At 50.5% G+C, this 15290-nt stretch overlaps 1 protein-coding gene across 1 annotated transcript in view; it reads left to right on the top strand.

Moving 5' to 3' along the window:
- Positions 1-15290, top strand: part of LOC116954770 (src kinase-associated phosphoprotein 2-like) — a 53076-nt gene that overhangs the window by 19992 nt on the left and 17794 nt on the right. The window contains exon 5 of the mRNA XM_032975555.2: positions 13895-13975. Within this exon, the coding sequence (XP_032831446.1) occupies positions 13895-13975 (81 nt within the window). The remainder of the gene's footprint in view (positions 1-13894; positions 13976-15290) is intronic.

Here is a 15290-nt window from a genome sequence, read left to right as displayed (position 1 = left end):
GCGATTACGTGAACGGGTCCTGGGACTCTCCCAGGTCGACTCAGCCTTAAATTGGTATCTGGCGCGATGTGTCAACGTCGCCACTCGGGAGACAAAGGCGGCCGGGCGTGGCTGCTGGCCACTCCCCCCCCCCCCCCCCATACGCCGCGTGCCGTGCCGGCCTTCGTAGGTAAGCGACTCGCTAACAGCACTTGCCCCAACAGTCTGTTAGAGGCTACACGTTGGGTGGGAGGACCTTTCTCTTTTGCGTCGCATGCGCGCTGAAATACGGTAGCGTGTGCGTGTGTCCGTGCGTGCGGCTTGAGGCTCGCAATTAAATAATTGTGGCTACAGACGTTTAAATTCGTACGCGTTGTTTGTACAAGGGGGTCTCATTAAGCCTTAACTGTGATCGTTATGCATAATCGCTAATTGACTTCTGCAGAATCCCCGTTGCTCAAGCTCCCGCCAGCGCTGTGTGTGTGTGTGTGTATACGCACAGCGGAATAAACACTACAGATGCCAGTGTAAATACACACTCGCGCCCCGTGAACACGCGTATCTTAGTTTAACAGAATTCCCTTTAATTTGCGATGGGGCGGGGGGGGAGGGACTTAGATCGCGTAAATAAAAATGTTGTCGTTCAACCCGCCGCCACCACCCGACACAGCCAATTAGTGAGGGTTTGTCACGTAAACAGAACGTGGCCAATTCGTTACGAGTACAGCAAAAATCGGTTGTGTGTTTGGAGAGTAAAACCCACAACATTTACAGTCTGAGTACTCAGCAAACCCACAACATTTACAATCTGAATTCTCAAAAAATCCACAACATGTACAATCTGAGCAATCAGCAAATCCACAACGTTTACAATCTGAATTCTCAAAAATCCACAACATTTACAATCTGAGTACTCAGTAAATCCACAACATTTACAGTCTGAGTACTCAGCAAATCCACAAAATTTACAATCTGAATTCTCAAAAAATCCACAACATGTACAATCTGAGTACTCAGCAAATCCACAACATTTACAGTCTGAGTACTCAGCAAATCCACAAAATTTACAATATGAATTCTCAAAAAATCCACAACATTTACAATCTGAGTACTCGGATTTGCTCTCCAACACACCGGTGTGCTGTACTAGTGCAGTGGGCGCACGTGAGAGACACCCTTGAATTTGGAGGCAACACGTTTATTCTATGACCACAACGGGGTAACTACATAAACGTAACAACGGGATAACTTTATAGCGGTAACCACCACGGGGTAACTACATCACCGGGTCAGGTCAGTTAACGCACTGCCTGAACCACGATGCCGAGCGTGAAGACCAAAGAGACGTCGCATATCGGGTTCCATTCCAGTAGACAGCCCGGATCGGACCTCGGGACCTCCCTTTTATGCATTGAACTGCCCATATAGGACTCACCACTGTGATCTCTACATTGGGTCAAACTTAACATCTCTTAATGTTCGACGGCTTGTGCACCAGGTCTTATTTATTCATGATGTACTTACAAAAAATTCCACAGACTACCTACTGGGTCTCCTCTCTGCTTTAAAGAACAAATTCGACCTCAGGTCTTCGCTCATTTATCAGCTTCACATTCCCTATTGCCGTACACAAACTGGAGGAAGGGCCTTTGCTATTGATGCCCCCAGGGTCTGGAATGCTATTGCCAATAAACTGCAACTTGAATCACTGCCTATGAGATCTTCACTCAAAACTGCTCTAGAGGAGATGTACACCCCTAGCTGCCACTGCTATTCATTGGCGTAAAATATGGCTCTAGATTTTGGTGTTATAATTTATTAATGTGGTTTATTGTTAAAAATTCGGTCACAGTCCCTATGATCACTGTTACATTGGATTTATGGCTTTTATTTTGGTGATTTCGAAAAGTTTTCTTTTGTTTTGGCCATGTTTTTGTTTATTGTAGTACGGAGTTAGACTGATGGCCTTAATCTTAGTCGTCTTGTGGTTGTTGTTGTTATTTGACTTGCATCCCACTGGGATTTTTGCACACAGCGTTGGTGTACGGTGCTATTTCAGGAATATTTAGATATTTTTTTCCTGTATTTTCTGTTTGCACAGTCACATAATCACTTTAAGATGTTTTCTTGTTCATGTTTTTTGTTTGTTGCGGTTGCACCCGATTCAAGAGCCGAATGGCTCACAGGGCTATACCAAATAAATCAACTATGAACTAACTAACTATGAACTATGCCCTCACCGTGGCCCGGCTCCGCCTCGGCCACGCCCCCTTCTATAACCCCCGAGAAGACTCTGGGCCTGACATCACGTGTCCCTTCTGTCACCATTGGCCCACATCCTTACCCTGTCCTGTCACGTGACCTTGCCAGCCAATCGGGATGCTACGTCCTCACAATGCTCTCTCTCTCTCTGCCCGCCGCTCGAACCTCCTTAGGGACCATTTACCATGGCATGGCGCACCCTGCTGACAGAGAGTGCTACGTACACTCCAGTGCTCCTCTCTATAAGTCACTGGGGCTGTGTGCCCTCGTGACTCAATATACGTCACTGCACTCGTAACGAATTGGCACGTTCTGTTTACGTGACAAACCATATTAATTGGCTGTGTCGGGTGGTGGCGGGTTTAACGACACATTTATATTTCGATTTAAAGCTTTCGTGACTGCAAGGATTCATCTTCTTTGGTTCTTTCGGTAAAGTCACCACGTAGAATGAGAATAAAATAATAAGCTCTGTCGTCCCGACAGGTCTGTTCCTTTCACCTGAAGAAGGCCACTTGTGTTGTGGCCGAAACGTCGTGAGAATTTTATTGTGTTATTTTATTTTATCAATTTATTATTTTATTCTCATTCTACGTGACTTTACCGAAAGAACCAAAGAAGATGGGCACATTTATATTTACGCGATCTAACCCAAACAAAAACTATATTATGGATGATATAGGTCGCGAAAGCCTCCTCCTACTACTCGGTGTCAAATCGGTTTCAGGCTATACAGGGCAGGTCGAAATGGGACACGCCAGTACGTACCGGTTGTTAGAATTGCTGCGTGCTTAAGTTGGAGGTGTTATGATTTGGTTTCTGAGTTCCACAAACACTGAAATCCCTTGGGTGTCATCCCACCCACGGATTTAGATTCTGCGAATCAGCCGCATCTGGAGCCAAGGATGTGATTTCATGACGAAAATAACAACAATGCAAATTGTTGTTGTTGGTATTCTGCGACGCTGCGCAGACTCTATGTTTATCTCTCGAGCTTTACCAGTAATTGCAGAATACTTGCTAGCATAGTTCCATAGTTCCATAGTTTCATTCATTTTGTATAGCCCTGTGAGCCATTCGGCTCTTGAATCGGGTGCAACCGCAAAAAACAAAAACACGAACAAGAAAAACATCTTAAAGTGACTATGTGACTGTGCAAACATAAAATACAGGAAAAAAACATCAAAATATTCCTGAAATAGCACCGTACACCAACGCTGTGTGCAAAAAATCTCAGTGGGATGCAAGTCAAACAACAACAACCACAAGACAACTTAGATTAAGGCCATCAGTCTAACTCCGTACTACAATAAACAAAAACATGGCCAAAACAAAAAAACGTTTTCGAAACCACCAAAATAAAAGCCATAAACGCAATGTAACAGTGATCATAGGGACTGTGACCGAATTTTTAACAATAAACTACATTAATAAATTATAACACCAAAATCTAGAGCCATATTTTAGGCCACTGAATAGCAGTGGCAGCTAGGGGTGTACAACTCCTCTAGAGCAGTTTTGAGTGAAGATCTCATAGGTAGTGATTCAAGTTGCAGTTTATTGGCAATAGCATTCCAGACCCTAGCAAGTACTCGCTTGCACCCACAAAGACAAAGATCCCCCGTGGAGCCTCAACAGACTGTTGGGGCAAGTGCAGTCAGCGTGAAGCACACTACGAAGGCCGGCACTGCAGCACACGAAGGGGTGTGATAGCCGGCACCACCACGCCCACATCGCACCAGGTACTCATTTGAGGCTGAGTCGATCTAGGGGAGGCCCAGGACCGTTTCAGATAGTCCTCGACGGTCCGTGTTGGTAGTGGCCCTGAGCGGGAATCGAACTCAGGTCGTCGGTTTCGTAGCGTTGCCGCTACGCTACCACCACAAAGGCAAAGATCCCCCATCTAGCCTCAACAGACTGTAGGGGCAAGTGCTGTTAGCGAGCACCTATGAAGGCCGGCACGGCGCACGACGGGGTGGGTGGCCAGCACCACCACGACCCGACCGCCTTTGTCTCTCCAGCCGCGCCGTTTAACTACACACCGCACCCGGGTGCTCATTTGACGCCGAGTCGACCTAGGGGCAGACCCAAAACCGGTTCAGAAAATCGTCACCGGCGTTGAGCGGCCGTGAACGGGAATCGCTTCGCCTGGTGTCGTAGCGCAGCGCGCTAACCGCTGCGCCACCGCTCCCCTCTATGGCCCCCCCATCGCTCTCTCCACATTACAGGCATTTTCCCGATCGCAAGACGCACAGCAGCAGCAGGAGGAGCAGGAGAAGCGTTCTCACGCTCGCTGCCGGCCACAATGACCACCACCGCTCTGTTAAAAACTAAAAAATATAAAGCTGCACGTCGCCAGACAGAAAATATTAACACTCAAATTAATGACAAACGTCGAAGACAATATTTTACCTCTCTGCTCGTACTCGTTATTTAATAATGATCGTAATAATTATAATTATTGTAATTTTGCGGTGGTGAGAAAGCCCAGCGATTGTGCGTTCGCCGATGATTATTTTGTTGCAGACGGCTCGCAGTTCGAATCTGGCCGGACACGACCCTGGTTATAACTGCGGTGTGGGTGGCTATGAGATGTTAACTACCTCGCCTGGTATACAGGAGGTCGTAGGTTCGAACGTGACCCTGACGCCTGCTGTATGTTTGAAGTTTGCGTGTCTCTCTCTCTCTCATCATCATCACGGTGGCTATGAGATGTTAACTACCTCGCCTGGTATACAGGAGGTCGTAGGTTCGAACGTGACCCTGACGCCTGCTGTATATTTGGAGTTTGCGTGTCTCTCTCTCATCATCACGGTAGCTAGGAGATGTTAACTACCTCGCCTGGTATACAGGAGGTCGTGGGTTCTATCCCGACCCTGACGCCTGCTGCTGCTGTATATTTGGAGTTTGCGTCTCTCTCTCTCTCATCATCATCACTGTGGCTAGGAGATGTTAACTACCTCGCCTGGTATACAGGAGGTCGTGGGATCGATCCCAACCCTGACGCCTGCTGCTGTATAGTTGGAGTTTGTGTGTCTCTCTCTTTCTCTCTCTCTCATCATCATCACGGTGGCTAGAAGATGTTAACTACCTGCATCACGCGTTTAAAATAAATTGGTTGCTTATTAAATGACCACGTGATGACGATGATGGTGATGAGCTACTTCGCTGAGCTTATATCTTTTCTGATACCCGGGTCGCTTGTGACAAAATAAAACTACACAGCAGGTCAGTGGGACCTTACCCTGGTAACAATACAGAACGTAGTTTCATAGTTTACTGCTGCGGCGCGTGCCACTAAGCTCACGATCCGTGCTTTGCGACGCAAGTTTCATGTTCAAGGTCCCTCTCCTAGTTGGACATTCTCTGCCAGCGTTTTGAATACAATTTTTTTTTTTACAAATGTGTGCATAGAAAAACCTTCCCCCACAGCCCCCCCCCAAAGCCCCCCCAGAGCCCCCCCCTCACAGCCCCCCACACAGCCCCCCCCCATCCCCGCTCACTGCCAAACAAAATCTCTGCACCACAGCAGCCTCTCTCGCCTTGACAATGCGCACAGTCTTGCACTGTCACGCGATTGGCGCTCACAGAGAACGTTCACAAGTTATTCCTCTTCTACATCATCATCATCATCGTTATCATCATCATCATCGTCGTCATCATCATCATCATCGTCGTCATCATCATCATCGTCATCATCATCGTCATCATCATCGTCATCATCATCATCGTCATCATCATCGTCATCATCATCGTCGTCGTCGTCGCCACAACAACAATTATTATTATTATTATCGCTCATTTAGCCGTAATGAAGTGAAAGTTAAATTGCAAACATTCTTATTGTCGCGGTCGCTGATTGCGAAGCGGCCGCGACAATGGATGGGGGGTGGGGGGGGGGGGTGTGGGGGGGGGCTGTGGGGGGGCTGTGGGGGGGGCTGTGGGGGGGGGCTGTGGGGGGTGGGGGGCTGTGGGGGGTGGGGGGGGGTCCGTGGAAGTGAATCCGATGAGCCCAGGGAGGTCGCCACTCCCCTCACTTCGGGGCTGATGAAGTTGCGGTGATCACGGTGATGACATTTCACACATCCAGCCGGGCAACCCTCCCACTGGAGGGCTTTCATTGCCACCAGCAGCAGCATACTCCACCACCAGCAGCAGCATACCCTACCACCAGCATCATACCCCACCACCACCAGCATACTCACCACTAGCATCATACCCCACCACCAGCAGCATACCCCATCACCACCAGCATACCCACCACCAGCAGCATACTCACCACTAGCATCATACCCCACCACCAGCATCATACCCCACCACCTGCATCATACCCCACCACCAGCAGCATACTCACCACTAGCATCATAGCCCACCACCAGCATCATACCCCACCACCTGCATCATACTCCACCACCACCAGCATACTCACCACTAGCATCATACCCCACCACCAGCAGCATACCCCACCACCTGCATCATACTCTACCACCAGCAGCATACCACATCACCACCAGCATACCCACCACCAGCAGCATACCCCACCACCACCAGCATCATACCCCACCACCACCAGCATACTCACCACCAGCATCATACCCCACCACCAGCAGCATACTCCACCACCTGCATCATACCCCACCACCAGCAGCATACCCCACCACCAGCAGCATACTCACCACTAGCATCATACCCCACCACCAGCAGCATACCCCACTACCTGCATCATACCCAACCACCACCAGCATTCTCACCACCAGCATCATATCCCACCACCACCAGCATCATACCCACCACCTGCAGCATACCCCACAACCTGCATCATACCCCACCACCAGCATCATACTCCACCACCTGCATCATACCCCACCACCACCAGCATACTCACCACCAGCAGCATACTCACCACCAGCATCATACTCCACCACCAGCAGCATACCCCATCACCACCAGCATACTCACCACTAGCATCATACCCCACCACCAGCAGCATACCCCATCACCACCAGCATACCCACCACCAGCAGCATACTCACCACTAGCATCATACCCCACCACCAGCATCATACCCCACCACCTGCATCATACTCCACCACCAGCAGCATACTCACCACTAGCATCATACCCCACCACCAGCATCATACCCCACCACCTGCATCATACTCCACCACCACCAGCATACTCACCACTAGCATCATACCCCACCACCAGCAGCATACCCCACCACCTGCATCATACTCTACCACCAGCAGCATACCACATCACCACCAGCATACCCACCACCAGCAGCATACCCCACCACCACCAGCATCATACCCCACCACCACCAGCATACTCACCACCAGCATCATACCCCACCACCAACAGCATACTCCACCACCTGCATCATACCCCACCACCAGCAGCATACCCCACCACCAGCAGCATACTCACCACTAGCATCATACCCCACCACCAGCAGCATACCCCACTACCTGCATCATACCCAACCACCACCAGCATACTCACCACCAGCATCATATCCCACCACCACCAGCATAATACCCACCACCTGCAGCATACCCCACAACCTGCATCATACCCCACCACCAGCATCATACTCCACCACCTGCATCATACCCCACCACCACCAGCATACTCACCACCAGCAGCATACTCACCACCAGCATCATACTCCACCACCAGCAGCATACCCCATCACCACCAGCATACTCACCACCAGCATCATACCCCACCACCAGCATCATACTCCACCACCTGCATCATACCCCACCACCACCAGCATACTCACCACCAGCAGCATACTCACCACCAGCATCATACTCCACCACCAGCAGCATACCCCATCACCACCAGCATACTCACCACTAGCATCATACCCCACCACCAGCAGCATACCCCATCACCACCAGCATACCCACCACCAGCAGCATACTCACCACTAGCATCATACCCCACCACCAGCATCATACCCCACCACCTGCATCATACTCCACCACCAGCAGCATACTCACCACTAGCATCATACCCCACCACCAGCATCATACCCCACCACCTGCATCATACTCCACCACCACCAGCATACTCACCACTAGCATCATACCCCACCACCAGCAGCATACCCCACCACCTGCATCATACTCTACCACCAGCAGCATACCACATCACCACCAGCATACCCACCACCAGCAGCATACCCCACCACCACCAGCATCATACCCCACCACCACCAGCATACTCACCACCAGCATCATACCCCACCACCAGCAGCATACTCCATCACCTGCATCATACCCCACCACCAGCAGCATACCCCACCACCAGCAGCATACTCACCACTAGCATCATACCCCACCACCAGCAGCATACCCCACTACCTGCATCATACCCAACCACCACCAGCATACTCACCACCAGCATCATATACCACCACCACCAGCATCATACCCACCACCTGCAGCATACCCCACAACCTGCATCATACCCCACCACCAGCATCATACTCCACCACCTGCATCATACCCCACCACCACCAGCATACTCACCACCAGCAGCATACTCACCACCAGCATCATACTCCACCACCAGCAGCATACCCCATCACCACCAGCATACTCACCACCAGCATCATACCCCACCACCAGCATCATATCCCACCACCACCAGCATCATACCCCACCACCAGCATACCCCACCACCAGCATCATACCCCACCACCACCAGCATCATACCCCACCACCAGCATCATACTCCACCACCACAAGCATCATACCCCACCACCAGCAGCATACTCACCACCAGCATCAAACCCCACCACCAGCATCATACCCCACCACCAGCATCATACACCACCAGCATCATACACCACCACCACCAGCATCATACCCCACCACCAGCATCATACCCCACCACCACCAGCATCATACCCCACCACCAGCATCATACCCCACCACCAGCATCATACCCCACCACCAGCATCATACCCCACCACCACCAGCATCATACCCCACCACCAGCAGCATACCCCACCACCAGCATAATACTCACCACCAGCATCAAACCCCACCACCAGCATCATAACCCACCACCACCAGCATCATACCCCACCACCAGCATCATACCCCACCACCACCAGCATCATACACCACAAGCATCATACCCCACCACCAACAGCATCATAGCCCACCACCAGCATCATACCCCACCACCAGCAGCATACCCCACCACCAGCATAATACTCACCACCAGCATCAAACCCCACCACCAGCATCATAACCCACCACCACCAGCATCATACCCCACCACCAGCATCATACCCCACCACCACCAGCATCATACACCACAAGCATCATACCCCACCACCAGCAGCATACTCACCACCAGCATCAAACCCCACCACCAGCATCATAACCCACAACCCCCAGCATCATACCCCACCACCAGCATCATACCCCACCACCAGCATCATACCCCACCACCACCAGCATCATACACCACCACCACCAGCATCATACACCACCACCAGCATCATACCCCACCAACACCAGCATCATACCCCACCACCAGCATCATACCCCACCACCAGCATCATACCCCACCACCAGCATCATACCCCACCGCCACCAGCATCATACACCACCACAAGCATCATACCCCACCACCAGCAGCATACTCACCACCAGCATCATACTCCACCACCACAAGCATCATACCCCACCACCAGCATCATACCCCACCACAAGCATCATACCCCACCACCAGCATCATACCCCACTACCACCAGCATCATACCCCACCACCAGCATCATACCCCACCACCAGCATCATACCCCACCACCAGCATCATACCCCACCTCCGGCATCATACCGCACCACCACCAGCATCATACACCACCAAAAGCATCATATCCCACCACCAGCATCATACCCCACCACCAGCAGCATACTCACCACCAGCATCAAACCCCACCACCAGCATCATAACCCACAACCCCCAGCATCATACCCGACCACCAGCATCATACCCCACCACCAGCATCATACCCCACCACCACCAGCATCATACCCCACCACCAGCATCATACACCACCACCACCAGCATCATACACCACCACCAGCATCATATCCCACCACCAGCATCATACCCCACCACCAGCATCATACACTACCAACACCAGCATCATACCCCACCACCACCAGCATCATACCCCACCACCACCACCAGCATCATACCCAATACCTTTCAGCTGCAATAGCAGCAGCCTCGGTTGATCCACTGCTGAATGAGTGGTCTCACTGTCCCACCACATTCTACAACACTACTACCCCCCCACCAACTCTCCCCACCCCCCCACTCTCCCCCCACTCTTCACCCCCCCCCACTCCCCCCCCCCCCACTCTCCCCCCACACTCTCCACAGGAGGGTAGGGTAAGCGACTTGGAGGTTGTGTGATGGGTGGGACTCCTGTGCAGGGTGTTGGAGGTGGATAGGGTAGGCGACTTGTTGGTGGGTTCAGCACCTGTGCAGGGCGAAGGAGGAGGGCGGGTGACGGCGTGGAACGGCACCCAGAGGTCTACGACCATGGGGAGGAGAAGACCTGAAGCCGGAGGACGGTGGTGGTGATGGTGATGGTGGTGTTGTTGGTGGTGTTGTTGGTGGTGTTGTTGGTGGTGCGTCTGTGATTAGTGGGCATTGAAATGCGCGTGTCGACTTCCCAACGACCACACAATTTGGCAGAAGGACCGAAGCGATGGCATGGGGAGGGTGGCATCAATGGAATTGTCGACAGTGACCTTTCGACCTTGACTCACCATCACCGTCGGCATCATCATCTCCCACCCCCCCACCCACCCCCCATACCTAACAAATTATAAAGCGGAGATCTATTTTGAGACCCGATAATCACATTGCCCAGATCGTTGCAGCGGCGGGCCGCCTCGGATGCTTCCCCGCGAGTGGGGGGGTGGGTGGTGTCTGTCACGTGGGCTGGGGGTCTCCCGGGTGTCAGTGCGTATCTCTATGGGTCTCTGTGTATCTCTATGGGTCTCTGTTATGTGTCTCTGTGTACCTCTATGGATTATTGTGTACCTCTATAGGTCTCTATGGGCCTCTGTGTATCTCTATGGGTCTCTGTTAAGTGTCTCTGTGTACCTTTATGGATTATTGTGTACCTCTATAGGTCTCTATGGGTCTCTGTGTATCTCTATGGGTCTCTGTTAAGTGTCTCTGTGTACCTCTATGGATTATTGTGTACCTCTATAGGTCTCTATGGGTCTCTGTGTATCTCTATGGGTCTCTGTTATGTGTCTCTGTGTACCTCTATGGATTATTGTGTACCTCTATAGGTCTCTATGGGCCTCTGTGTATCTCTATGGGTCTCTGTTAAGTGTCTCTGTGTACCTCTATGGATTATTGTGTACCTCTATAGGTCTCTATGGGTCTCTGTGTATCTCTATGGGTCTCTGTTAAGTGTCTCTGTGTACCTCTATGGATTATTGTGTACCTCTATAGGTCTCTATGGGTCTCTGTGTATCTCTATGGGTCTCTGTTATGTGTCTCTGTGTACCTCTATGGATTATTGTGTACCTCTATTAGTCTCTATGGGTCTCTGTGTATCTCTATGGGTCTCTGTGTATTTCTATGGGTCTCTGTTATGTGTCTCTGTGTACCTCTATGGATTATTGTGTACCTCTATAGGTCTCTATGGGCCTCTGTGTATCTCTATGGGTCTCTGTTAAGTGTCTCTGTGTACCTCTATGGATTATTGTGTACCTCTATAGGTCTCTATGGGTCTCTGTGTATCTCTATGGGTCTCTGTTAAGTGTCTCTGTGTACCTCTATGGATTATTGTGTACCTCTATAGGTCTCTATGGGTCTCTGTGTATCTCTATGGGTCTCTGTTATGTGTCTCTGTGTACCTCTATGGATTATTGTGTACCTCTATAGGTCTCTATGGGTCTCTGTGTATCTCTATGGGTCTCTGTGTATCTCTATGGGTCTCTATTATGTGTCTATGTGTACCTCTATGGATTATTGTGTACCTCGATTAGTCTCTATGGGTCTCTGTGTATCTCTATGGGTCTCTGTTATGTGTCTCTGTGTACCTCTATGGATTATTGTGTACCTCTATAGGTCTCTATGGGTCTCTGTGTATCCCTATGGGTCTCTGTTATGTGTCTCTGTGTACCTCTATGGATTATTGTGTATCTCTATAGGTCTCTATGGTCTCTGTGTATCCCTATGGGTCTCTGTTATATGTCTCTGTGTACCTCTATGGATTATTGTGTACCTCTATAGGTCTCTATGGGTCTCTGTGTATCTCTATGGGTCTCTGTTGGAGAGTCAAACCGGTGGTGCTGTACTAGTGACGAATTGGCACGTTCTGCTTACGTGACAAACCTTACTAATTGTGGGTTTCACGTCCCGCTCTTCGGCAACGAGACGCTCACTCATCGTCCAGCACTCTAAAACTAAGCTTTAACTTTTTTTTATTTAACCAGGTAAGACGCACTGAGCTATATCGATGTTTTTTTTTTCAGAAGCGACCTGGCTATCACAAATGAGAGCCCAACGAAGTGGGCTTATCGTCATCACCATCATCACGTGGAATTTTATAGCCGGATGCCAGATGCTCGAAACGCGTGGTGATGTTGATACTAAATGTAGAAGGGGAAAAACAGCCAGAGGACCCGGAGAGAAATCCACGCGACCACGGGGAGAAAGAGAGAGAGAAACGCAAACTATAAATATACAGCAGGCCTCAGGGATCGAATCCACGACCTCCTGTATACCAGGCGAAGTAGTTAACATCGCCTAGCCACGATGATGATGATGAGAGAGAGAAAGACAAGCAAACTCCAAATATACAACAGGCGTCAGGGTCGGGATAGAACCCACGACCTCCTGCGTACCAGGCGAGGTAGTTAACATCTCCTAGCCACCGTGATGATGATGAGAGAGAGAGACACGCAAACTCCAAATATACAGCAGGCGTCAGGGTCGAGATCGAACCCACGACCTCCTGTATACCTGGCGAGGTAGTTAACATCTCACAATCGTGGCGCCCCTTGACCTTGATGCGTGTGTGTGTCTGTGTGTGTGTGCGTGTGGGGAGCGGTAGTGTAGCGGTTAGCGCTATGCTGCGCTACGATCCTGGTGACCAAAGTTCATGATGATGAGAGAGAGAGACACGCAAACTCCAAATATACAGCAGGCGTCAGGGTCGAGATCGAACCCACGACCTCCTGTATACCTGGCGAGGTAGTTAACATCTCACAATCGTGGCGCCCCTTGACCTTGATGCGTGTGTGTGTCTGTGTGTGTGTGCGTGTGGGGAGCGGTAGTGTAGCGGTTAGCGCTATGCTGCGCTACGATCCTGGTGACCAAAGTTCATTTCCCGCTCACGGTCAACACCGGTGACGATCATTATCTGAACCGGTCCTGGGCCTCCCCTCGGTCGACTCAGCCTGAAATGAGTACCTGGTGCAGTGTGTAAACATCGCCACTGGGGAAACAAAGGCGGCCGTGCGTGGTGATGGCCACCGACCCTTTCGTGTACCGTGCCGGCCTTCATAGGTGCTCGCTAACAGCACTTGCCCCCAATAGTCTGTGCAGGCTACACGGGGATCTTTGTCTTTGTCTGTGTGTGACCAACAGTCTATGTGCAGCTCCCGGCCATTGCTGCTTCCGACTTGCCCAACGTCATCAAGGCCGGGTTCCTTGACAAGAAGAGGAAAGGTGAGGAGCGGTCATCTCCTGGAGCATCATCATCATCATCGTCATCACGGTCATCACCTGGATCATCATCATCACGGTCATCAACTGGATCATCGTCATCACGGTCATCACCTGGATCATCATCATCACGGTCATCAACTGGATCATCGTCATCACGGTCATCACCTGGATCATCATCATCACGGTCATCACCTGGATCATCGTCATCACGAACATCACCTGGATCATCATCATCGTCATCACGGTCATCACCTGGATCATCATCATCGTCATCACAGTCATCACCTGGATCATCATCATCATCGTCATCACGGACATCACCTGGATCATCATCATCACGGTCATCACCTGGATCATCATCATCACGGTCATCACCTGGATCATCATCATCACGGACATCACCTGGATCATCGTCATCACGGTCATCACCTGGATCATCATCATCATCATCACAGATATCACCTGGATCACCATTATTGTCATCACGGTCATCACCTGGTTCATCATCATGACGGACATCACCTGGATCATCGTCATCACGAACATCACCTGGATCATCATCATCACGGTCATCACCTGGTTCATCATCATCACGGACATCACCTGGATCATCGTCATCACGGTCATCACCTGGTTCATCATCATCACGGTCATCACCTGGATCATCATCATCACGGTCATCACCTGGATCATCATCATCACGGTCATCACCTGGATCATCATCATCACGGTCATCACCTGGATCATCATCATCATCATCACGGTCATCACCTGGTTCATCATCATCACGGTCATCACCTGGATCATCATCATCATCATAACGGTCATTACCTGGATCATCGTCACCACGGTCATCACCTGGATCATCATCATCATCGTCATCACGGTCATCACCTGGATCATCATCATCGTCATCACGGTCATCACCTGGATCATCATCATCATCATCATCATCATCACGGACATCACCTGGATCATCATCATCATCATCATCCTCACGGTCATCACCTGGATCATCATCACGGGCATCACCTGGATCATCATCATCATCATCATCACGAACATCACCTGGATCATCGTCATCACGGTCATCACCTGGATCATCATCATCACGGTCATCACCTGGATCATCGTCATCACGGTCATCACCTGGATCATTGTCACCACGGTCATCACCTGGATCATCATCATCATCATCACGGTCATCACCTGGATCATCGTCATCACGGTCATCACCTGGGTCATGATCGCCTTCGTTATCATCATAATCATTATCATCATCGTCATTATCATCATAGTTATCGATATGATCATC

This window comes from Petromyzon marinus, chromosome 56 (genome assembly GCF_048934315.1).
Source record: "Petromyzon marinus isolate PM22_M1 ecotype Great Lakes invasive population chromosome 56, UKy_Petmar_22M1.pri1.0, whole genome shotgun sequence".
Taxonomy (NCBI): Eukaryota; Metazoa; Chordata; class Hyperoartia; order Petromyzontiformes; family Petromyzontidae; genus Petromyzon; species Petromyzon marinus.
This window is presented reverse-complemented; position numbering and strand designations above follow the sequence as displayed.